General features: G+C 39.5%; 1 protein-coding gene across 1 annotated transcript in view; it reads left to right on the forward strand.

The window, feature by feature from the left end:
* The window catches only part of LOC148376640 (receptor-type tyrosine-protein phosphatase mu), a 366093-nt gene that overhangs the window by 196170 nt on the left and 142561 nt on the right, over window positions 1-27362 (forward strand). Inside the window, exons 12-13 of the mRNA XM_088349733.1 lie at window positions 15764-16037; window positions 25672-25708. Coding sequence (XP_088205859.1) covers window positions 15764-16037; window positions 25672-25708 — 311 coding nt within the window. The remainder of the gene's footprint in view (window positions 1-15763; window positions 16038-25671; window positions 25709-27362) is intronic.

A 27362-nucleotide genomic window follows, 5' to 3' on the forward strand; every position in this document is an offset into this window, starting at 1 on the left:
AGCCGCAGGTGCCCCGAATAAATAATCGTGACACAATCCGGAAAATTTGTGGCCCGGGGGCCAATCCTGGAGAACTATTCATTTTTGTCATCTACAGTTTATATTTATTTATATTTCTTTTAAAATACATATGTTTCATCAAGGGCAGCACGGCAGCGCAGAGGTTAGATAGATAGATAGATAGATAGATAGATAGATTATTCATCCCCGTAGGGAAATTCATACTTCCAGCAGTATCCTTGTGTTGAAAAATAAAATATTAAAATAAGTATATAGAATACAAAAATACCCAATATAACATTTTGCTATAGAATATTTAAATAGTGCTACGGAAAATACACACTGTAATAAAACACACTTCTCTCATGGGCGGGGCCAATTGGGCGCCATGGCAACCTTGACATATAGTCATTATTTTGACCATTTTTCTTTGGCGGACCAGATAAAAAAGCCTAAAAGGCCTCGTTTTGCCCGCGTGCAGTGTTTGCTCACCCCTGACATAGCCTATTTGGCGATGCAGTGGAGTTCAATATAACTTTTTGCATGAGTTGTTTTCGCCTTTTCTAAATTCACCATTATTAGGTTCCTGATAACACTTTTAATTCGTTTTTGATCGTCTGAAAGGAACGACGAAACCTTAATAAGGAATTACGGCACAATCTCAAGAACATCATGTCAATGAATAGATTTGAAAAATAGATTTTGAAAAAAGGCCTGCAGAGGGGAAGTCTAGCACAACCTGTACAGACTCAAATTAGCCTTTGGCCTCCCTGGCTAAATGCTCTCATAGATTTCTCCTCCGCAGACCAATTATGCTGAATTGACTGGCCTCGGAGCGGACGGAGGCCGCGGGAGTCAGATTTATTTTTCATGCGGGCTGATAACACGGAGGTCTTTGGCCCCTCCATCACCATCATGGCGCATGCTAATGCTAACAGGGCTGATTTAAAGGGGCTGTAAGTCGAACGACCAGGGAACAATCATTGGAGAGCTTGCACCATATTGCAAGATAGGTTTCCAGTAATAAACACGTGAATTATAATCCCCGCATCTGACTGAGACAGCATACAACGAATTTTAGCAATGTTGCGAAGATGGAAGAAAGCTGTTCTAGTAATATTCTTATCGGTGTTTGGAAGGACAGATCGGGGTCAAATATGACACCTAAATTTTTGACTGAGTCACTCCGGATGATATTACATATGTCAATGTTCAGAGCAGTTTTTGAGAACAAGTCACAGCATTTAGATCAGGGGTGTCGAACTCATTTTAACTCGGGGGCCACACGATAGAACAAACATTCTGTCGGGGGCCGGACTAGTAGATTAAAGAGAAAGAAAAAGAGAGATAAAGAAATAAGAGAAAGAGGGAGGAAAAAGGAGAGAGGGCAGGACAAAGAAAGAAAAAGAGAGAGCGGGAGAGAGCATGAGAAACAATAGAGATAAAAAGTCATGAGAAAGGGGGAAAGAAAGGGAGAGGAAGAAAGAAATCCAAAGAGAAATAGAAAGACAGAAGGAGATAAAAGAGAAAAGAAAGCGTGAAGGGTAGGAAGAGAGACAGAGAAAAGAGAGAAAAGGAAAAAAGAAAGTTAGAGCAAAAGAAGTTAAAAAGACACAGAGAGAGAAAAAGACAGAGCAACAAAGGAAGAGAAAAAGAGAAACAGAGACAGAGAGTGGGAGAAAAGGGGTGGAAAAGACAGAGAGAGAGAGAGAGAGAGAGAGAGAGAGAGAGAGAGAGAGAGAGAGAAATACAAGTACAGTGTCTTTGTTCAAGGCACCTGACTTTGGCAACATCAAGTTGACATTTTTCTACCTGCAGCTCGTTTTTCTCTTGCGCTTCTCTGAGTGTTGTCTCGCGGGCCGGATTCAATCCCTTAGCGGGCCTGATCTGGCCCGCGGGCCGCCAGTTTGACACCTGTGATTTAGATGGACCAATAACTAACATTTCGGTCTTTTCAGAGTTAAGGTGCAAGAAGTTGATTGACATCCACCCTTTTATCTCAGTGAGGCAGGCCTCCAAATTTCCACAGTTTAGTGTGGCAGATTCCTCCATCGGAATATATAGTTGAGTGTCATCTGCGTAGCAATATAAACTGATATTATACTTGCAAATAATATCACCTAGAAGGGGGACAAGTATTGTACCCTGTGGAACACCACAGGTAACACTAAAGGGCTCAGATGTCATTTCACCATATCTAACACAGTGCCAAACGACCAGCGAACAATCATTGGAGAGCTCACACAGTATTGCAAAGTTATTGTTCATCCTTCTGGGTCACTCGCCTTCCCCAGCTTGAGGGTCCCTGACATCTGACATTTTGCTTTGCTTTTGCAATATTTTACTGGCCTTTTTAGTAGCTTTTGCCCTCTAGCTGTTTAAAGTCAGCCGCTCACTGCCAGCTCTGACCAACTTCAGCTATTTGCTCTTTTCAGCCACTCCGGGTGTATCCACCTAGCTCGGTCTTTGTTTTTCTTGCCAACTTTGATGTCTTGCTAGCTGAAATTCATCCTTGCTCATGCATGAAAATCTGAAAGTAGCCTTTCAAATATCCTTCCAGTGATACCGTCTTCTTCAAACACACAATTAGCTACAACGACTTCTAGTATTGAATTATTTCACACTGTCACATCCTTTTTTTTTTCATGAGTTTCTCTAATATCCCATCATGTAAAATAAGGTAATAATAGTGTTTATTCATCAGTCTCCCAAAGTGTTTTGGGAATTACAATAAATGCTTGTTTCACTGTCCTATATTTGGACTGCAAATTTCAAATGTCCAGTTTTCTATTAATTTTCTTTAATATGCTCCCCCTCTGGACAAGATATGTAATCTGCCCTACTTAAAAACGACGATCGTTCGTAAGTTGAATTTGTTTGTAAGTCGGTTCAGTGCTATATTTTGTATGTTTATGGTTTATATAAGTATGTTTAAGTAACCTGTATTGTTTTCTGCTATAACATAAATATTTCATAAAATAATATGCTCTATAAAGATAAATAAAGTTGAGTTTAACTTACTTTTGGAAGATGCGCTTCAAGAGGTCCTCCTCCGTGGTAAAAAGTGGCCGAAAAAAAGCGTTCCGACTATTTTCTCAACCGCATCAAGCTTTCTTATTCCACTTTCATTCCAAATGAAACGGCTCTTCTCTTCTTTACACTTTACACCAACCATATTGAATGGATGCACGAGATATTAAACGATAAAAATGTCAAAGGTCTTAGCGCGCTGGAGATACAGTATAGAATGTTTACACACAAACTTGGAAGAGGACGCAGATTTCTTCTTCTTTAGGGTGGATGCTGGGTAAGCTGCCACAGCGCCACACGCTGGTAGTGGCGGAATGAAGCACTACAGTACTGTCCTGTAGGTGCACACATTACAAAATCTGACTTACAGCAATGTCAGGATATTTTTCGAGATCTCGAAAAAAATATTCCTATCTACCGTTTTACGTAAGTCGATTGGTCGTAAGTAGGGGAGCGTCTGTTTTTTTAAATGGCCAACATATTCTAGTATTTCAGTGACTGGTGACATCGTACAGACACTGTGTCAGTACGTGTCTGAGACAGGTATTTACTTCTTATCAGTCAATATTAAGGGGCTTATCAAGTTTTACAGACTTGCCTGTTTTGTTGTCGTTCCTACTGTGGCGCCTTATAGTACGGTGCGCCTTATGTATGGAAAATATATGACAAAAGACTATTTTATGGGGGTGCACCTTAAGAGTGCAGAAAAGACTGTAATTTCATATTCCAGTATTATATGGTTTATATGGTCAAAAATGTTTGTCGTTTAAGGATTTCTGCCACAGCTCTGTGAGTTGTTTTTGTGTTTTTTCACCCTGACTGAATTTTTAAACGTTATGCGGATTTTTCAACCTGGTCTCAGTGGCTGCTAGGGGTGATGACTTCGCCCACATTCAAAACAAACACCGAACCAAAACTCTCTTACGGGCACCACTTTAAAAAGTTATTAAATAGAATGCGTTTTTCATGTAAATTATAACAAGGGTCACACTTTTGTGGATAATTCTACAACCAGAATATGAAGTCAATTGTTTTTCTTAGGCTAATTTATTTTAATGAAGGTGTCCAAGTGATCCTTAACGTGATTTTTATGAGGAGTCATCCATGAAAAATAAACCAGTGAACCTCCGTAATGTTTGTTTTTAATCTACAGTATTCCCTTGCTATTTCGCAGTTCGACTTTAAGGTCCTGGAACAATTTTCTATGAATTAGTTCCACAGAGCCCTGCGATTGGCTGCCAACCAGTTCAGGGTGTCCCCTTCCCACTGCCCGATGATGGTTGTGATGGGATGGGCTCCAGCACCTCGGCGACCCTACTGAGGATAAGCGGTGCAGATAATGGATGGAACACCGTTTTACATACCTTCTGTTTCCTGACTATCTCTCTCTCTCTCTCTCTCTCTCTCTCTCTCTCTTATCCATCTATCTATCTATCTATCTATCTATCTATATATGGTATCTATCTATCTCTCTCTCTCTGTATCTCTCTCTCTATCTATCTATCTCTATCTATCTATCTATATATGGTATCTGTCTATCTATCTATCTATCTATCTATCTATCTATCTATCTATCTATCTATCTATCTATCTATCTATCTATCTATCTATCTATCTATCTATCTATCTATCTATCTATATATGGTATCTATCTCTCTCTATCTATCTATCAAAATACGTGTAAGAGTGAACCAGCAATAACCGGAGTGCGAGGTAGCAAGGGTCTCTGTAATCCCTTATGGATGCTGTTAATGAGCAAACTGATTGAGGGTAAGCAAGTTTTGCTTGTATGTGGTTTCCAGAAACATAGGCTTGTACTATAGACTGATGGATACACTATCGTTCGTAAGTTGAATTTGTTTGTAAGTTGGTTCAGTGCTATATTTTGTATGTTTATGGTTTATATAAGTATGTTTAGGTAACCTGTATTGTTTTCTGCTATAGAATAAATATCTAATAACATAGTATGCTCTATGAAGATAAATAAAGTTGAGTTTAACTTACTTTTGGAAGATGCGCTTCAAGAGGTCCTCCTCTGGGGTAAAAAGTGGCCGAAAAAAAAGGTTTCTGACTATTTTCTCAACCGCATCAAGCTTTCTTATTACACTTTCATTTTAAATGAATCAGCTCACTTCTTTGCACTTTTCACCAACCATATTGGTCTTTGTAATCACTTATGGATGCCGTTCGTGAGCAAACCGATTGAGGGTAAGCAAGTTTTGCTTGTATGTGGTTTCCAGAAACATAGGCATGTACTACAGACTGATGGATACACTATGGCATTTTAAGTGATTATATTTAATTGTCTTGTTCTTTTCTCTGTCTGAAGAACATATAGTTCTTACTTTGCAGAATTTCAGTTTATACGGGTGGCTATGGATGGATTATTTGCGAGAGAATACTGTATTTGCGCACAAGTGTGTCTTCAGCCAAGTGAGTCATCTGCGCAACTGGTATCTTGTCGTAAACCATCACATTCAATGACAGCGCAAGGGTGATGATTATGAAATAACGAGAGCGGAATATTTCCATGTTTTCCTACAAAGAACCATCTTATAATTTGTTGCTTGATCATATAAACAAACTGCTGGCAAATGTTTACTGCGATTGCGTTTCAGTGAGACTCGCAAAGGGGTCGAGATTTGTACATGAAACGTGTTCTCAACCCCAGGATTTTTCTCGCCTTTGGCACTCCTTACTTTGCCGCGGGAAAGGAATAAGCAGCAGTCCCCACGCTGGATCATTAAATCACAAGGAGACACCTATGGGAGACTCTTTTCATTTCCATTCTTAGCTGTTTTTTTTCAGATAGGTGTGACAGGAAGGGCAGATTCACAGAAAAGAAGAAATGTTATCATGGCAGAAACTATATGAAGGGTTCCTACGGGTGTTTGAAATCCTTGAAAATGCTTGAAACTTAATACTGTGTTTTCAAGGTCAGATAAAACTTTGAATTTTGGGTGAAGTTGTCACAAGCCAGAAACAGAGACAGGACCCAATAGCGTTCGTTTTACTCAGTTTAATCGAGAAAGAGAGCAGTGCTTGCTTCCGCGATCTGATGATCGTCGGACACGGGTGGCTGATGGCAGGAACGCGGAAGTGGCACTTCTGTGTCAAGCGAGGGTCGTCGTAGGCAGTGGGAAAACAGGTCGATGGCCGGGACGGAGGAGCAAGGGCAGTAACGAGTCCAGAAAAGAGGTTGGCAACAGGTATCAGGTAGGAAACAGGGCAGAACAGGTCGATGGCCGGGACGGAATAGCAAGGCAGAAACGTGTCCAGAAACAGGTCGGCAACAGGTATCAGGCAGGAGAAAACAGGGCAGGAGAATGTCGGATAGTACAGAGCTTGCCTAGCTGAAAGCATAGGTTCGCAGAGCGGTCTGACGCCGGTAACAGGCAGCCGGGGGGTTTGAAAAGTGGCCGGGAGCCAATCAGCGACCAGGGCTGTTGCCGCCAACGGGGCAGCCGCAGGTGCCCCGAATCGGTAATCATGACAGAAGTGCTTGAAAATGCTTGACACTGTTGCTATTGCAATGTTTCTTGGCAGACTGACTCTATGAAGAAAAAAATTAAAAAGTGCGTGAAAATGACGCTGACACGCCTATTGCGTTATCATGTGAAGCGTCACCGCCCCCTACTGGCAACACACAAAAGGACTGCTCTATTGAGAAATCTGTCTCTTTCGGCTCTGCTCACTGAGAAGAGACAACTCTTCTAGCTCCAAACAGCTCTTCAGAGTTTTCGTTTTTGAAATATAGAATAGAATAGAATATGCCTTTATTGTCATTGATACAACATGGGATATGCTATGACAACGAAATATATATTATTGTTGTTATCATTTATTCTGAATATGCATTAAAAGTACTGCAAGGCATTTTGAATGTTGTCAAACAATTTCCCGAAACAAAAATGCGTTGAAATCAAAAAGTTAGGAAGCTTCAAAAATAATAATAATAAAACATTATGCACCAATCTTTTTAGTAATTAGTAATTTTATGTTTTGCAACCATGTAATATAAATTACGTTTACTGCTCACCTTGCACAATGTCTGACCATTTCCTTTTTCTGCACTATGTTGTCTATGTTTGCACCAATGCATATGCTGACTATTTTTTGCACTATGATGACTTTGCACCAAATGCAATATTGCACAACCCTTACGATACCAACGGTACCACGACAACACTGTATGTAACATCCCACATGCCGACATTTCTTGTGTAAATACCATGTAAATTATAACTATAGCCTTATCCCCCTTGTTTTATAACCTTATCTTCTCTGTTCCTTTATCTTCTTGGCTCATACCTCATTGTGAATGTGTAAAACTGGAGTGTCATGCCCAATTTCGTTGTCACAATATGTTAACCCATTTTGTAACAATGACAATAAAGGTATATTCTATTCTTCTATTCTAAATTGAAATATTCACAGATCTACAAAAACAATCTGTAAAATACAAAACAAATGTAGCTTTTTACACATTATATGATTTTTTTTTACATGATTTACAGATTAAAGGCAAACAACAACACAAAATCCCTAAACATGTAAAACAATGAAATACAAATTATGAATATTAACTATCCAGCGCTATAAATAAAGTGCAAAAAGTTAATGATTTACAATTCCAATTTAGACACACACATATTACAAATTAAAACAAGTAAAACAAAAGACCATCAGTCTCTAAGATTGGAAGATTGAATGCACTCTGCTTCAGTGCAATTTCATAAAAATGAGTCGAAACGTGTTTTTTTTTTCTGTTCTTTATATGTACAGTACTTTCCTTTTTTCGTCTAACATATTGAACCCAATTATTACCCAACACCTATAGAGGCCTTTCCCTGTTTGATGGAGTGTGATGTAGCCAAGCTGTGCGTGCATTATTGAAGCAGAATGGCAGAATTCATGTCAGTTTAAAGCAGTCTATTGACACAAAATGATCTATCTATCTATCTATCTATCTATCTATCTAATCTATCTATCTATCTATCTATCTATCTATCTATCTATCTATCTATCTATCTATCTATCTATCTATCTATCTATCTATCTATCTATCTATCTATCTATCTATCTATCTATCTATCTATCTATCTATCTATCTATCTATCTATCTATCTATCTATCTATCTATCTATCTATCTATCTGCCTTGGTCATATCCCTCAAGAGGGGTGACCGACAGCAAAACAAACACATACAATAACAAAGAAAATTAAAAAGGAAAAAAAAAATAGCAAAAAACACACACAAACATTTTTGGACCATGGCCAACCCAAATGCCCAAAAACCCAAACAAGTAGGCACCTCGTCACCTAAGTTTGTCATGCTTTCGGCCCTCCAGATGAAACGGGACACAAGAAAGCGGCCGTGTCACTCGGGTCGGCAGCAGGGCCCGACAGCTTTCACTGGTTTACCCCTGCCGCATCATACAGGTGCCCTGCCCATCCCTTAGAACGCATCCAAACATCCCACTGTCCTTTTAAACATAGATCATCAATAGGAACAGCTCCAAATCGCACAAAGTCAATGAAACAGACATTATTTCTATTGGCGCTTTATTCCTTCCCTTGGAGATACTGGAAAACTAGAAAAAATGGACTTGAAAGTGTTTGAAAAGTGTTTGAACCCTGTATGTACGTATATATTATAAACGTCAGCAAAATTTAACATGACCCAATGTGACTTGTTTCATTATTTGGCACGGCAATGGATCTGTTTTCCAAGCTTACTTTTACTCATCAGGTTTTAAAGTTTTTTTTCTAATAATAATAAAAATACATATGGCCTCTTTCTAGTAATATTTTGTAAATACATTTCAAATGGTATGGCAAACATGTGTGGCATTGATTTTTGTTTTTTCTGTTGTTTTTTTAATCACTCCACGGTAGAAAATGTCAACAGCGCTTTGTCTCGCTCCCTCGCGATCCGATTGGCCAGTGCGGCGGCCGCGTACGACAGACAGAGACGTCTTTGTCCGCCGTGTCCCGCTCGTCTGGCGGACGGGCCGGCTTATCATGCGCACGGCGTCTCGAGGGAGATCAGCGAGCTGCCCGCTCACAAAGAGTCGGCTCGCAGCTGCCGCGCTTGTCCTCCATGGCGACTCCAACAGGGAAATGTCGCCCGCGTGAAAACATGTTTGTGTTGTGAAGGACATCTGACAATTGTCTTTTGTCGCGGCATACAAGAGTTAGGAGACGGTCAAAAATTGTAACTCTTTGCCTGTTTAGAAGGTATTGGATTGGTTATACTTGCACATCGGTTTTTATTTTGTTGCGTCATCGATCACAAACTCAAAGTCTGATATTTCATATTTCATTAAAATGACCTCCCCTACAAAACTACATGTGTCATGAGGTGTCTGACAGACCCAAACGTGGGACACAAGGGATCTGGTCAAACCCCACTAGAAGGGACGTCTAACAGTTAAAACAAAAGACTGCCAAAAGGTGGGTGTGGGACCAGGATTGCTGAGGAACTATAAAGGGACGCGGACTTGAAACGAAGAAAAATTTTGAAGGGTAGATTGGTATTATTTTCAAGAAAGATGTCTTGGGTGGACGATTGTAGAATGAGGAGGGAACCAGAATAGGGTCTTGGAGTGGCTAAACTGGAACGTGGGTGGAAATAAAGAAGGAGGTTGTGGAAGGCGAAGCTTGTCGTTTTGTGAGTGTAAGTTTTCAGGATTCAAAATGGTCAAGCAAAGTGTGGTGGGAGCCCGGGGTAATTATAGCATTGGTGGCTGATTGTCTGATTGAAAACACCCGGGTGAGAGGAAAAGTAACGGGGGAACAGAAAAGATAGATGGATAGAAATTCATACTTCCAGCAGTATCCTTGTGTTGATTATAAACAGATTAACAGGATGGCCTCGGGGTGCCCGTGTTGTAGTTTAGCAGCAGCGGAGTGGATGACGTCACACGCTAGTCCAAAAGGTCGACGTCCCTGCAGCCAATGGAAATCTTTGTGCCCAGGGTTACACCAACTCGTGTTCACGTAGATAAAAGTCTACCTCCTCTCCATCCATAGCATAGGTGGCTGATTGTCTAATTGAAAACACCCGGGGAGAGGAAAAGTAAGGCGGGACTGGAAAATGCGGTAGAGCTGCCATCTTTGGTGGAAAAGAGGGACTGCATGCACCAAACCATGACAACATGAGATTGTTTGCATTAAATATTTTTTTAAATTAGGTATTTAAAACTAGCCAGTTGATGATAGTATTGGACAACGTCGGTAATACCAAAAACTGATTGTCAATGATTTTTCAGAAGGAAAGGGCCACGAGCCAGGCGGGGTGAAAGGGACAACATTGGTATGAAAATATTGAGTGAATAAAAACAAAATTGGTATCAGTAACGGTACCTGGTAATAGTACCTCTCAGTTGCTAATTTTTATTTCGTTTACCTTTCTCATAGAACACAAAATGTCAATTTGAAGCGGCACCTTAAAATGTATAAGAATCTTTTGTTTTTTCCGGATACAACAGCATTTTTTAAAGTAGAAACTACGGAGCAAATTTAATAAAAAGTTTTTGGAAATACTTGACTATCATGTAGATTTTGCTTGTTTTCTACTTTTGAAATATACTAAATAAAACCAGTAAAATTGTATTTTTTTGGTTTTTACACACTTTCCTTAACTTTATTTTCTAGTCACACTCTCAGCTTTGGGGAATTTTGTTTACCAATTATCTAAGGAAGAAGCCTGAAAATAATAGAAATCAAAAACAAAAGAAAGTATAACAAAGATAGCAGTTGGGACCTTGATTGGCGCTCTTGAGGGGCAGCTCATGTCACCAAAATTGATTGCTCTACAGTAAGCACTACTTAGGTGTAAATGATCAAATAAAATAATAAACACATATATTTAAATATTATTTTTTTTTTTACCTTTGGTGTGACATGACTTGACCTGGTTAAGTGGAGTAGCAGATGGATGCAGAGGGGGGATCATGATTATTATGTTTTTGCAAGAAAGTACAAGAATATAGTATTGTATCGCACTGATATAAAGTCTTGGACATAAGATTCTGAGCGTTCTGGTTGGGAGTTCAGCCCACCGCATTTCGGCATCTACACCAGGCTGTGAATGGAATGTTGACCAATAGCAAACACCTTATAGACGTACGAGTTGCATAACTTGCACAGTCGAACACTGCAAACCTAGAAGTTCTGTAGCACGCAAAACAATCTTTTGTTGATGCATGGTGGGGAAAATGGCGTAACAAAGGGCTTATTGCAGACATGTCAACAGGTTGAGGTAGGGACAATCCTTCCCAAAGGCCTAATACTCAAACCCAGCACCGAAGCACCCGTACCTATTTAAATCAAAGCCAGTGAACGACGCCCTAGCCGAGGTACGCGTGATCAATGGTTCCCAGCGGTCGGTGCTGGGATGATAAACTGCCCCTAGACCGGTATGCCGTGCACTCTCTAACCCGGCGCTTTATCACGAGGGTCCTAAATCGCGTCCTAAAAGCTTTCTTGTTCTTAGTTTGTGAAAAAATGTAGAAACTGATTGTCCCACTTGATTAACAGTGTATTTCTCCAACGAGATTACGTTTTTTTTAACAGACCCGTTTACCGTGTTGCGAGCGTGTTGCTAGCGTGTTGCTACCATTAACTGCCCTGTCAGAGGCACGGTTTGGGATGAAAGTTATATTATTATTATTAAGCTTTGAAAACTCTCTCGGTATACCGTCTTTCTTTGTAAATATGTGTAACCATATATAATGTGTATTTGCAACTGTATATTTTTGTAATGTAATTATTTGTATTGTAGACACTTATTCTCATATAATTTGCACGGGCGAATGAAAAAGAAGGGGCGGAACAGACCCGAGGTGACGGCAAGTGGGGTAAAGGTGAGACCTGTTTGTGGACGCGGCGGACAATAGTGGATATATATTTTTCCCACCCTTACCTTTGGAAATCTACACTTTTTTCCTTGGATTACTTTCAACGGGACCCGGACTCTGCAGGTCTGCATCAAACTTTAAGTACCGGTATCATTTTCCGTTTATTTTGCCGGCTGTGAAATTTGGACTGTGTACTTTAATGAAGGACATTCAGTTTCAATCGCGGGACTTAAAGTCGCGTTTGGGTTATTTTGTGTTTGTGTTACATTTTTTAATGTATATACGGGTGCGGCTTGTATAGGTACAAAATCGGTGTTCCTCTTAAAATGTGGTGGGTGCGGCTTATAATCAGGTACGCTCTATAGTCCGGAATTTACTGTATATATAAAGTAAAGTAAAATAAGTAACCAGTACAATGTAAATCCTTTAGCAGTACAAAAATATGCTAAGGGACGTGTCTGCAATGAAATACTTTTTCTTCATTACTGTTGTAGAATTAAGTCAAGATCATGTAGTGTAGAGCAAATAGTCCCAGCACAAAAATGACTTCCATCTTCTTTGGAGAGACGTCACATTACATTCTCAAGTACAGAATATTGCGCAAATGTCTCACTTCTTTGGCTTTCTAACAAGTTTAGCAACTTCAAACACCGTCATCCGATCCTGGTGGTCTCAGATACCTGAGACCAAAGAGTCATGATCTGGTCAAGCGTCCCTGGTCCATATAAAAAGAGGAGCTGATCGAAAGCTTGTTCACTTTTACCTTACCTGCCTGACTTATCGCATTGCGGCCTTGAGTTCAGCACGTGGGCCATACATTTCGTCTATGTGTCCATCCGGAGCACGAGACCAAATCTCTCCGCAACAACAAGTTTGAGGACGGTTTCAGATTTAACTCCATGTTTGCTAGTTCTTGGGAATGAGCGTTTTTTTTCCTGTACAAGGGAATATCCCTAAATCAACTAGCATTATATAGCATTGTGCTAGTAACTTCCAGACTTTTAGTGGTCAAAAACTCCCATAATCTCCGGCACCTTCCCCTCCCCTTGTTTTTCCTCTCATCAATTCTCTGTGTTAATAAATTGTGTGAGATGTTTCAATTGGTCTGGTTCATTGAATCTATTTTCTTGGGATTGGTAATTCATATCAAAACTCAAAGAACACAAAGTAATAAAATAAGTAAATTAGAGTTCCCTCATGTAGGTTTTAGATCAGGGGATGGTGTCATTATTGTATGTGGTTTGCACTAATCTGTGGTCTCTGCAGCCCTTTGAGATTCTTTGTGATTAAGGGCGTCACAAATAAAAGTGACTTGACATTAGTTGATGTTCCTTTTTAATACATTAAGTATTCATCACATGCAAGCTAAAATAAAGGTCACTAAGAGTTGAGAATTATGGTGGGCTTTAAGGCTTTCACTGTTATTGTGTTTTGATAAATAGGTTATGTGTAGTTTGTTTTTTTTATTAGGTCAATGTGGTCTTTAGATAAAAATCAGGGATGTAATCATGTACACATTTCATAGTATTATAAATATCACTAAATGACCTCACAGTACAAAAATATTAATATTGTTTTCAATTGATTGTTTTGCTTCACTCAAATATGCATACTTTATTCACTGACTCTCCCTTTATCTTGTGTTTTGGGTAGGTTGGCGATATTTAAAATAAAAAAATAAAAATTAATATCAATTATTGTTTATAATGGGAAAAAATAATGCCGGAGCCTGTGTCCCATATGAAAAATACAGGACTTAAATTCTGTCTCCCTACCTCAGTTACTTAAGAGTGTTGAGGCTCAATTTTGTCCTACATAAGGGTCTCAGAACAAGGTGTGAGCAAAGTTCTTTTGTAAAAATGTCCCTAGATACTGCAAACAAGGATAACAACGTACAGTATTTACCTTCGGTGCAGACTGCCCTGAGAGGTGGACGCGCAATGTGTATAGCTATGTACATTCCCACCACTCACCCAATCAAAATGTAATTCATCTAGATGTTTTGCTAGAGCTTTTGGGTAATTAAGTGTTGTTCTGTGGGTTTTCATTGTAAAGTGTCTTAACAGTAAACATGGATTGTTTAATGAGCTTCCATATAATGAATCTTTGAGAGATGACCCTGTTGGTGTGACGGCTTGACTGTTAACTGTAGTTAGAGCTATGCCTTATATATATTGGACCAAACCCATCAAATATTCAGCCCTGTGCGCTGAAATCGGCATTGCGTGTGCCAAAAAAGTATATAACTGAGTAATTTCTATTTTATCTCCGAGCCAGATACACTTATGAAAAGAGCCATAGGTGGCTCACAAACCATATGTTCCTGATGCCTGCTATATATGGATGGATGTCACTGAGTATTTTTCTCATGGGGCACAATTTAAAATGAAAATGTCCAGAGAAATCCACATATATATGCACATGGCTTTATTATTAAGCGAGACTTTGTAGTGTAAATGTTTTTGAGAAGTGTTTGAGGAGTATGTTAGGAGTGACGAGATTGGATGGATTGAGAAATGAAATTGTGAGAGACAGAACTGGAGTAGTAGTGGAATTGATACATGTGGCTCACAAACCATATGTTCCTGATGCCTGCTATATATGGAAGGATGTAACTGAGTATTTTTTAGCGGTTGACCTTGATGATTAAAATTAAGTCGCTTTCTTGATGCTAGCACATACAAGCGTGTGGAAAAGAGAGTTCGGACAAATGGAGAGGATGGATGAGGAGCAAATGTTGAAGAGGATCTAAAGAGCAGAAGTCAATGGAAGGAGACCAAGAGGAAGGCAGAGATTGACGTGGATGGATGGTGTTATGGGTGCACTGCAGGAAAGAGGTCTAAATATAGTGGAAGCCAGATCTCTTGTTGGTGATAGGAATGAGTGGAGAGGTGTTGTGAAAGGATAGTGGAATGTTTGGAGGCGTTCTAAGGGATGGGCAGGGCACCTTGATGATGCAGCAGGGGTAAACCAGCGAAAGCTGTCGGGCCCTGCTGTTGAACAGAAGAGTGCGTTGTGTCACCCTGACCCGAGTGACATGGCCGCTTTCTTGTGTCCCGTTTCATCCGGAGGGACGAAAGCATGACCGATTTAGGCGCCGAGGTGCCTAACTTGTTTGGGTGTTTAGGCATTTGGGTTGGGCATGGTCCAACATTTTTTGTGTGGGTCTTTGCTCCTTTTCCCTTGTTTATTTTCTTTATTTTTGTTTGCGTTTGTCTTGCTGTTGGTCACCCCCCTCGAGTGATATGACCAGAGTAGATAAATAGACTTTGTCGTCTCCGTACTACAAAGTGCTTTGCTTCATCAAAATACCCTGTTACACATGGATCTTTATATAGTGCAGAATTTCCTTAATACGGGTGGTTATGAAAACAGATTAGCAGCAAATATCGAGGGAAAACTGTACTTTATTACCGTAAATTCCGGACTATAAGCCGCTACTTTTTTCCCTAACTTTCAAACCTGCGGCTTATTCAGTGATGCGGCCAATTTATGTAAATTTTTAACGGCCGCTAGCGGCGCTCGAGTGTTTCTACCATTAACTGCCCTGTCAAAGCTATATTATTATTATTAAAGCTTTGAAAACTCTCTCGGTGTACCGTCTTTATTTGTAAATATGTGTAACCATGTATAATGTGTATTTGCAACTGTATATTTTTGTCATGTATTTATTTGTATTTATTTTAGACACTTATTCTGTTTTGCACGGGTGAACGAAGAATGAGGGGTGGAACAAAGCGGGGTCCCTAGTTTATGCATGTGTATGTATAAAATCGGTTTTCCTCTTAAAATGTGGTGGGTGCGGCTTATAATCAGGTGCGCTCTATAGTCCGGAATTCGCGGTAACCTTTCGTCATTGTTTTTGCAGCGCCTACCAGGTGGTGGTAGAGGAGGAGCGTCCGAGAAGGGCTCGGGGCACGGCCGAGATCCTGCGCTGCTACCCGGTGCCCATGCACTTCCGCAACGCCACGCAGTTCAAATCCAACTACTACTTCGCCGCCCAGTTCCCGGCCAACGCCATCCACGGGCCGCAGCCCTTCACCGTGGGCGATAACAGGAATTACAGCGGCTACTGGAACGCACCGCTGCTGCCCCAGAAAAGCTACAGTGTCTACTATCAGGCTGTCAGCACTGCTAACGGGGTAAGATGCGTTCAAAGCCACTTTGGATTGTGTGTATGGGGTCCGTACGGGTGCTTGAAATCCTTGAATATGCTTGAATTTCAATGTTGCGTTTTCAAAGTCAGGAAGAAGCTTGAAGTTTGGATAAAGTTCCTGAAAATGCTTGAAATTGTTTTCATGTTTCTAGGCAGACTGATTCTATAGACCAATCAATAAATGAAGAACATTTTTTTAAAAAATGCGTGAAAATGACGCTCACAGGTCTGCTCCGGTGGCTTGTCATTATGGTGTCATGTGAAGCATCAACGCCCCCTACTGGTTGCACCCAAGGGGACAGCTCTATTATTCTTTTTGGTTTGGCACAAACAGGAAAGAGCCAGCTCTTTTGGTTCCTAAACAGCTTCCTAGATTTTTTAAATTATTTTTTTATTTTTAAATGATATATTATCAATAATATAGAATACTATAATAAGAATAATAATAATAATATGTTCCCTGATAAGGCAGCACGGCAGCACAGTGGTTAGCGCATGCGCGGCACAGTTCAAGTCATGGGAACCTCCTGCGTGGGTTCAATTCCAGCTCCAGACTTCCTGTGCGGAGTTTGTATGTTCTCCCCGTGCTTGCGTGGGTTTCCTCCGGGCACTCCGGTTTCCTCCCAAATTCCAAAAACATGCATTTCAAGTGAATTGGCCGGTCCAAATTGTCCCTAGGTGTGAATGAGCGAGTGATTTGTCTGTCCCTGTGTGCCCTGCGATTGGCTGGCAACCAGTTCAGGGTGTCCCCTGCCCACTGCCCGATGATTGCTGGGATGGGCTCCAGCACCCCCGCGACCCTACTGAGGATAAGCGGTGCAGCTGATGAGATGAGATGAGATGTTCCCTGATCCCTGAAAAAAACACACATAAAATATATAAAAAGTATTCTCAGACCTACAAAAAAATAATAAAATGCAAAACAATTTTAGCTTTTTGCAAACTCAACCGATTTTAACAACAACGCAAAATCCCTGAAAATGCAATACAATAAAATAAAAAATAAAAATATTAACTTGTCAGTGCTATAAATAAATGATTAAATGCACTATTTTAACAATTTTACTACTATCTAACAATTTTGATTTTACTTATCTATTTTAACCAATTTGGACACAGATCCTTGAAAAAACACGCAAACAATCTAAAATAAGTAAAACAAAAATCAAAAGCTCAGCAGACTCTACGTTTTAAAGATTGAATGCACTCTGCTTCGGAGCAATCAATATCATTAAAATGAGTCCAAATTTTGCTAATTTCTGTTTTTTTACATACATTACTTTTGTATTGAACTCGATTACCACTAAAGTGTTTGTAAACAAGTGACATAGCCAAGTTGCGCGTGCATTGTTAAAGCAGACATAATTCATTTCAATTCATAGCCATAACAGGAACAGAAAACGTTCAAAATAACACCGTATGTGCTCACATCAAGAAAGGGACTTAATTTTGATTAACAAGGTCAATCACAAAAAATGTTCTTTTGATGCTGGATCTCTTTCTTTTAAGGTAAGATTGAAAAATTGGCCTTGAAAGGTGCTTGCATTTGGCCACACAAAGGGTGAATTAGCCAGAAAAACTTCATGAACACACAATAACAGTACACCAAAATCACGTAACTGGCTCCAATTTTTAAACTGGAAGATTTTGCGGTACTAGATCAATTCATTAGGCCTCATCCTGGTGAGTGTGAGTCAGTTACGGGGCGACAACACACTCAGTCGGCCAGAAAAAAAAAGGATTTCATTCCATTACTGTAAGTGACACACTTAAACAATTGGGGTCAAAAACAACCCAATTGGGTCAAAACACATTTTGGCTTATTTGATGGTTGCTACGTAAAAAATGTTTTGGAGGATTCCAACATTTTTTTAGACTAATGATGATAACTGACAGCAAGACAAACACATACAATAACAAAGAAACTAAAAAGGGGAAAAAAATAACAAAAAATACCAACAAAATTTTTGGGACCATGGCCAACCCAAATGCCCAAACACCCAAACAAGTTAAGCACCTCGGCACCCAAGTCGGTCATGCTTTTGTCCCTCTTGATGAAACAGGACATGAGGAAGCGGCCATGTAACTCGAGTCAGGGTGACACAACACACACTGTTCAACGACAGGGCCCGACAGCTTTTGCTGGTTTACCCCTGCTGCATCATACAGGTGCACTGCCCATCCCTTAGAACGCGCCTAAACATCCCACTATCCTTTTACAACACCTCTAAAATATCATCTCATTATCTCATCTCATTAGCTGCACCGCTTATCCTCAGTAGGGTCGCGGGGGTGCTGGAGCCCGTCCCAGCAATCATCGGGCAGTGGGCAGGGGACACCCTGAACTGGTTGCCAGCCAATCGCAGGGCACACAGGGACAGACGACTCTCTCGCTCATTCACACCCAGGGACAATTTGGACCGGCCAATCCACCTGAAATGCATGTCTTTGGAATGTGGTAGGAAACCGGAGTGCCCGGAGGAAACCCACGCAAGCACGGGGAGAACATACAAACTCCGCACAGTAAGTCCGGTAGCTGGATTTGCCGCACACGCGCTAACCACTGTGCCGCCGTGCTGCCCACCTCTAAAATCCTTTATAGTCAAATGTATAAAATCCTTTAGGAAGAACTTGCTCTCTTTGCCGCGACCCTGGTTCTTATCCCTTTGCATTAAACGTTAGGCAAATGTGCTCAGCATTATTTGTCAACTGATCAACCATCGCCCAAATACGGTAATATACTACCGTAAAACCTGTAAACGCCCACCCAGACTTTTGAGTTATTTTGGGCACAAAAAAGCACGTTATACAGGCTGTGCTAGTCTCACCCGAGCAAGGCTCTACGAGTATGTGTCGCGGCAGCTTTTAATTGTCGCAGTGGCGGCGGCGGGCCAGCGAAGCGATCGTACGGGTCGTCGACCTCCTGTCTCGGAGTGGATGCTACGTGACCTCCCCTACCGCCCCCCCAACCTGCCAGCAGCTCGATAGCAATTTGCCGGGCGTGTCGGCCGGTAGAGCAGAATGCGAATTCGACTCCGCCGGCCTCCTTGAGCAGCGGCGGCACGTCCGCTCCGGCAGGGCAGCCCTAATAACGTGAGGCTCGGACTGAATTCAATTAGCAACCCGGCACTCGAGAATAGAACCGATGCTCTAACTTTTTCAATGTCTCACTGGCAACATACCTTTTGTGACCACTTGAAATTCAATACGTTGGTCTTTATTATAATAAACAATATCGCATCTATTAAATATGAATATGTTATGCTCAGGGTTGGGTAGGGTTACTTTAACTGGATTACTTTCAATTACTTTTGGATGACTCCAATACCAAATATGCTAATAAAAGACAAAAGAAACTAAATAGGAATAAAATGACTCCATTTTGTGCAGGCTTGGGGAGTAACGGAATACATGGAACGGCAAAAATGATGTCTGCAAGCTGTTTGGAATTATTTTCATTTTGTTTCTGTCGCATTTTATGTTCGTTTTTGCCGGAGATCAAAGAGATCAAAGCCAGGAGAGAAAGCTTACCACGTGTTGTGAGTCATCATTTTATTCCTATTTAGTTTCTTTTGTCTTTTATTAGCATATTTGGTATTGGAGTCATCCAAAAGTAATTGAAAGTAATCCAGTTAAAGTAACCCTACCCAACCCTGATTTTAGGTTTGTTTTGCCGGAGATCAAAGAGATCAAAGCCAGGAGATAAAGCTTACCACGTGTTGTGAGTCATCATTTTATTCATATTTAGTTTCTTTTGTCCATAATTAGCATATTTGGTATTGGAGTCATCCAAAAGTAAGTGAAAGTAATCCAGTTAAAGTAACCCTACCCAACCCTGATTTTAGGTTCGTTTTGCCGGAGATCAAAGAGATCAAAGCCAGGAGATAAAGCTTACCACGTGTTGTGAGTCATCATTTGATTCATATTTAGTTTCTTTTGTCCATAATTAGCATATTTGATATTGGAGTCATCCAAAAGTAAGTGAAAGTGATCCAGTTAAAGTAACCCTACCCAACCCTGATTTTAGGTTCGTTTTGCCGGAGATCAAAGAGATCAAAGCCAGGAGAGAAAGCTTACCACGTGTTGTGAGTCATCATTTGATTCATATTTAGTTTCTTTTGTCTTTTATTAGCATATTTGGTATTGGAGTCATCCAAAAGTAAGTGAAAGTAATCCAGTTAAAGTAACCCTACCCAACCCTGATTTTAGGTTCGTTTTGCCGGAGATCAAAGAGATCAAAGCCAGGAGATAAAGCTTACCACGTGTTGTGAGTCATCATTTGATTCATATTTAGTTTCTTTTGTCTTTTATTAGCATATTTGGTATTGGAGTCATCCAAAAGTAATTGAAAGTAATCCAGTTAAAGTAACCCTACCCAACCCTGGAACTTCATTCCTAAGACTCAAAAAATGGTCAGCGGCGCCCTCTGTTGGCTGCGGCTGCATCGGCTCGCTACAACGGGTCAGGTGCAATCGACATTTCGTTCTGTGTACATTGTTACACAGAATGACAATACAAGGAAATTATTATTATTATTATTATTATTATTATTATAGCAAACTATGACCCATGAGCCAATTGTGGAATGCCATCAATTTTTTTTGAAACGAAAAATTATATCTACTACTAATGTTTGGATTTTGAAGCTTTTGTGAATATCAATCAAAATCAATTACAGTATGTGGTTACAACAGAAATACATCCTATGGTCTTTAGCAGTGTCTGAAACTCATGACAAGAAGTTAGCGGACACCAGGGTAGACAACTCGGAAAAGTTGCCTGCCCCATTTGTCCCAACTTGAAAGACAATAAGACGACTCATCGCAAATAAAAAAAAAAAAACATTGTTGCAAAGTATTACAGATTGATGACCAGAATATATAACAGAACAAGACTTCAAAATTAAGTTTATTACAAATCTGCTTCATTGCATGTATACGTCATCGCTGTTTCCCATCTGCCATCAGTATGTACTTGTATTGACTCATCTTCATTCATGCAATATTTGCGTTGCGTCGTCTGCTACAAACCACGTGAACTCCTCTTTCCACGATACTCTTAATGTACGTTTACGTTTTGTAGCGTCATACATTGTGCTCGCTTCTTTTGAATCTTTCTTCCGAGGCTGAGGTTTTGGCTTGATTCCTGGTAAATATATCTCAGAGTGTGCAGTTTCCTCATGCGTGAGAAGATAAGCAGGATAGTGTGGTTCAGCCTTTAAGCATATTTATTCCTCAACAGCAAGCAAACAAGAACACGGCTCCATTCAATACAACATGGCAATCAACAATTTGCAAAACGAAATATAGTGCGTGCGTAATGACATCACACAATGGAAAATGTCTTGTCGCAATACCTCGAGTAATAGCGCAATTGAATTGACAAATCTTAACAATTTCTAACCACTTCTCCATTTTCTTGTGCTCCCTGTGCGTCTACTTTGGAAAATGATAGGCAAAAGCACGAAATGAAAATTAAATGAAATAATCTGCATTTATATAGCGCTTTTTAAGTCAATGACTTCCCAAAGCGCTTTACAATGTGCTCCACATTTCCCAATAGCGGCCTTGCAGCCATGTAAGGCGCTAACCTGCTTAATGGCGGTATTAGGGGTTCAGTGTCTTACCCAAGGACACTTCGACATCTAACACGGACGAGCCGGGATTCGAACTGGGATCCCTTGATCCCAAGACGAGCGCTCTACCTCCTGAGCTACTGCCGCCCCACGACCTTATAACACTTGGGAAAGTCCGGAAGCGTGAAGTTATCCGATGCAGGCTTCTGATTGGCTGCCGAGTATGCAAATTGCCAAACGAACCGAAATTCCGAAATTTCCACACGAACCGAAAATCCGAAATTTCAAAACCGAACGAAGATTTCGAAATCTAAATAAAACTGATTATTTGTTTTTAAAAAAAAATAATACAAAAAATCATATAGATCTTTTGTACTCGAGCGCCGCTGGCGGCCGTTAGAAAAATGACATAAATTGGCCGCATCACTGAATAAGCCGCAGGGTTGAACGTTTGGGAAAAAAGTAGCGGCTTATAGTCCAGAATTTACGGTATATGCATTTTCTGATCGTCTCCATCGTATTTTGTAGTATAGAATAGAATAGAATAGAATATACCTTTATTGTCATTGCTACAAATGGGCTAACATATTGTGACAACGAAATTGGGCATGACACTCCAGTTTTACACATTCATAGTGAGGTATGAGCAAGAAGATAAAGGAACAGAGAAGATAATGTTATAAGACAAGGGGAATAAGGCTATAGTTATAATTTACATGGTATTTACACAAGAAATGTCGGCATGTGGGATGTTACATACAGGGTTGTCGTGATAACGTTGGTATCGTAACGGTTGTGCAATATTGTATTTGGTGCAAAGTCATCATAGTGCATAGTGTATATAAGGCGCATTGGGTTTTAAGGCGCACTTTCAAATTTCTGGGGCGTTTTGGTGCGCCTCATAGTCCTGAACCATAAATCATCTTCTTATCCCTCACATCCCTGCTCGACGATGAAAAGGCAATCTCGAACACGCAGTTGCATATTTACCTCGTGTGCTCACCAACAACCCGCCGTCCGCGCTTTCCTCTCAATTGTCAGGACAGAAATGTTTTCCATTGGGCTGGCAAACTCGAGGCTCAGGGACGCGACCTTCTCGTCCCTCCTGCATCCTTTTCTTCTTTTCAGCCGCTCGAGTGTTTGGCAAACTTCTCATTCTTTCACCCCGAGTGGGAAACTTTCTAGAAGCCCAAGGTAGCCGCTTATTGTGTGTCGAGGGGACCCAAGGCTCGTCGCTGTCGGCTGCTAATCTGCGCCAAGGGTTTATTTTTCCTTTTCAAGCGCACTTTATTGGCTGTCAGTGAGCAAGCGATGGGTTTTTCTTTCTATCATGTAGCGTAGTGATCAGGAACCTAGGGCTCTCTTAATGAGTACGTATAGCCCGGATATAAAAACGAACGTGCTCAATTTCACGATATATTGATACATGCGAAGCTGATTGTCGTGCTTGCGATGCAGAGACTATACCGACTGATTAAATGGTTCAGTCCAGTATTTATTGGACACTATTTTAACGACTGTTTACAGTCAAGGTGTCACACCAACAGACCAGTGTCTGAAATAGTGTATGTCCGGAAGCCCGGGGCGTGCATCTTACGTCAGTTGACAACTTACAAAACGTCTCTGCGCGGGTGGCAGACTACTTTTTCAAGGGAGGAAAAAAATATATATATATATATATATGTATATATATATATATATATATATACCTTTGTTTTTTTTTCTTTTAACAAATAAAACGTTTTATTCCGATTTCGAAATCTTTGTTTTGGAAATTTCGGAATTTTGGTTCATTTGGAAATTTGGGAATTTCGGTTCGTTTGGCAATTTGCATACTCGGCAGCCAATCAGAAGCCTGCATCGAATAACTTCGTCCTTTCGGACTTTCCCGAGCGTTATAAGGTCGCACATTTGCATATCATTTTCCAAAGTAGACGCAAAGAGAACACAAGAAAAAATGAATAAGTGGTTAGGAATCAAGCCAAACACTCAGCCCCAGAAGAAAGATTCAAAAGAAGCTAGCAAAATTGATGATGCTACAAAACGTAAACGAGCATTAAAAAAAATTGTGGAAAGAGGAGTTCACGTGGCTTGGAGCAGACGACGCAACGCAAACATTGCGTGAATGAAGGTGAGTAAATACAGGTACATACTGATGGCAGATGGAAAACAGCGATGTCATATACATGCGATGAATGTTATCAGTAGATTTATAATAAACTTAATTTTGAAGTGTTGTTCTGTTATATAGATTATCAATCCTTAATACTTTGCAACAATGGGTTGTTTTGCGCTTAGTCGTCTTATTGTGTTTCAAGTTGTGAAAAATGGGGCAGAGAACTTTATAGCTGGGCAGGCAACTTTTCAGAGTTGTCTTCCCTGGTGTCCACTAACTTTTCGTCATGAGTTTCAGACACTGCAACAGAACCTGTTTGGGCTGTAAATCGCTAAATAATCCTTTATATCAGGGTTGTCAAACTTATTTGCACAGAGAGCCAAAACTCGAATCACACTTTTCTTCACGGGCGGAACAGGATTCAAAGGTATAGAATACACTAAAACATGACATTTTTTAACATAAATACAAAAATTAAAAACAGACTAATATATTATTCCAGAAGAAACAATCTGAAACATTAGATAACCGAAAATTATTTTTTCTCGATAAACATGTCTCATGTCAAACCTATACAAATTTGAAATATGAAAAACATGGAAATACAAATAAAATATGTGCTTTTCCACCCCAAAAAATGTGCTTTAGACATAAATTTGAGTTTATAACACACATATTATTCCAGAATAAACAAACTTAAACATTAAAAAAAAAACTTGGCTCACCTAAAAATATCTCCTGTCAAAACAAAAAAATCCAAAATGTGGGAAAAAAACGCCAATATACCTCAAATTTGTGCTTGTTTAAAAAAAACATTCTGGATCTTCATATTAGTTTTTAACTCTTTAAATCTTTGTATCTTCTGCTTTGCATTCAGGTTTTTCAGCTCATGCTGATGTTTTGTTTCGTAGTGCTGTTCTATTTTATATTTATATAGACACACTGGCTTACCGGCAATGTCAGTAAACCTGGATCCAGCCTCCCATTGCTTTTGAGATGCTCTGATTTTAGAATCTCTACTCTTGGCCATTGTGAGCGTTTACCATCCGCCTAATTCACAAAAATGTCACCCTGCTTTTCTCCGTTTAGCCTTCCGTTACATCGTGATAGGTAGTAGCCTGTCCCTGGGCCTCTCGTCCGACGTGTTGTTTGTCCGTAGATAAATTCAAAATCGGCTGCGCTCCTCAGGCTCCAGATAACTCGACTGATTGTGGGAACCTCTCTGGAAGTCAAAAGCAGCTGAAGTGCTGCATTATGGGATCTGTAGTTTGAGAGTTATCAGTGTTTCGTACAGATTGGCCATTGTAGTAGATGTATGTAAAATGATTTCACAGGCCGGATATAATTGTACGCCGGGCCGGATGTGGCCCAAACGCTGTGAGTATGAACCAATGTTTTATATGGAACCTCATTAAACAATTTATGTTCAATGTTGAGACACTTCATAGTGAAAACCCACAGAACAACATGTAATCACCCAAAAAGCTCGGGTAAAACACCTAGATTAATTGCATTCGATTGGGTGAGCAGTAGGCAGAGATATACATAGGGCAAACAGACTCCTTCCACCCTGCCCAGTGCTGTCTGCACTGTAGGTAAATATGTTGGTATCCTCACTTGCAGTATTTTGTAAGCATTTTACAAAATAACTCTGCTTGCACTTTGTTTCGAAACCATTAGTTAGGACACAAACGACAACACTCTTAAGCAACTGCGGGAGGGAGACGTATTAAATGGTATATTTATATTCATCTGGGACACAGGCTCGGGTGTTATTATTAATTCATAAATGTTATTAAATCATCAAATAAGACACAGTGAAACAAAATATGCTGAAAAATGAGCTGCCTGGAGAGCAGGTTTGGCGGTTGTGTTGAAGTGTATTGTGTCAATAATTATTCCCTTTTGCCCCGTCTCTGTGTTAAACAGGAGACCAAAATTGACTGCGTCCGAGTCGCCACCAAAGGTAGGCCATTTTTAAAAAATATATATGCATGTTGTGTCAAGCCACCTTCGGAAAACACATTGCAAGAGTTGAACCACTTCCCTTTGTTTTAATCTTCATCAAGGTTAGGAGATTTGGGTTGATTTTGATGTTTCAGCTCATCCAATTCTTTTTAAATAGTTTGGAGACTTATGGCAGTCAGACTCGTAAAACCTAAATAGAGTACTTTTTTGATTTAGAGAACTACAAGGTAAATTATTTGTACTGTATCCAAATAAAATTGATTTTGTGTCAAGAAGTCGGTTCAACTCTTATTCAATTGTATGTGTTTGGAATGCAAATATAGTTTTCGATGTGTTTTATTTTTCTATGAGTTGTGGAGGAACCAAAAGGGAGAATTTGTTTACTCGAGCACTGATAATTACAATCTAGTGTGTTTCATTGTTTTTATTTTTTTGGTTTTGTCGTGTATTACAATTTGTTTTTCTTATGATATAAGAAATATTCAAAACATTTTTTATTATAATAAAAAGTAAAAGTTGCAAATATTTAGAAGTGTTTGCAATCTCCCATATCCACCAATATGTGCCTTATTTTGCTCGGAAAATAAGTTAAAAATAATGATTTTCTTTATTTTACTATTATGTCATTAAAACAACGAATGACCTACTTAAGCTAATAAGAAATTATTAAAAAAAAAGTTAAAAAAAAAAAACTACACTGATGAAAGATGATTAAGCTTGCTATAAAACAGTATTTTGATAATAAAAAGTAATGTTAATAATAATAAAAAAGGTTGTTTTTTTTCTGCCATACCCACCTTGATGGCTATTTTGTCCATCCTATTTTGCTCAGAAAATAGATAAAAATGTGTTTTTTATCTTATTTTACTGAGGTTACATTTTTTCTTTAAATCAAATAATTTTTTACATATTTTTTGAACAAACCTTTCAAATAATATCCTCAAAATTGTCACGAAAGATATGTTTAAAATTAAAAATCGGTATTGAAAATGCATCCATCTATATATTTTATGCAAATACATGTGCTCACTCTATTTTTTAATTGCTCTGTATTCATTTGGCTGGTTATTTTCTTTTTCAAAATGTAGAGACATAAGAGACATATTTAAATCATTTTTCTTATTATTTGACTTTTCTTTTTTTATTAACAACATGTAGTCAAAAACTAGGTAAAATGAACAAAATAATTTGTCAAAGAGGTTTTTTTTTTTTTTTTTTACAAACTGTGATTCCACTGAAATAGTTATACAAAATAACTGTATATACAAAACAATCTGTTTTTGCCCTGACTATCTTAGCCTTTTTAATTAAATAGACCCTCTTAAGAGTTTTGAATGTATAAAACCGCATTGTTGGTTTTAAGATAATTACTTAAAATAACAAAATGTCTTTAGTTTTCTCCGGCTACGAGAGTTATGTAACCCAGAGCACGAATAGAGTGCCATGAAAAAGCATTTGCCCCCTTCCTCAATTCTGTGTTGTTGTTTTGCATATTTATCACTCACAAAGGTTTTAGATCATCAAACCAGTTTCAATATGACACAGAGACAACCCAAGGAAATACAAAATGCAGTTTTGAAACGTTGATTCTTTTTATTAAGGCACAAAAACAATCTAACATTTTTGCCACTATGTGTAAAAGTAGAATCCCC

Source organism: Urocampus carinirostris, chromosome 1 (genome assembly GCF_059441175.1).
Source record: "Urocampus carinirostris isolate Australia breed hairy pipefish chromosome 1, RoL_Ucar_1.0, whole genome shotgun sequence".
NCBI classification, from domain to species: Eukaryota; Metazoa; Chordata; class Actinopteri; order Syngnathiformes; family Syngnathidae; genus Urocampus; species Urocampus carinirostris.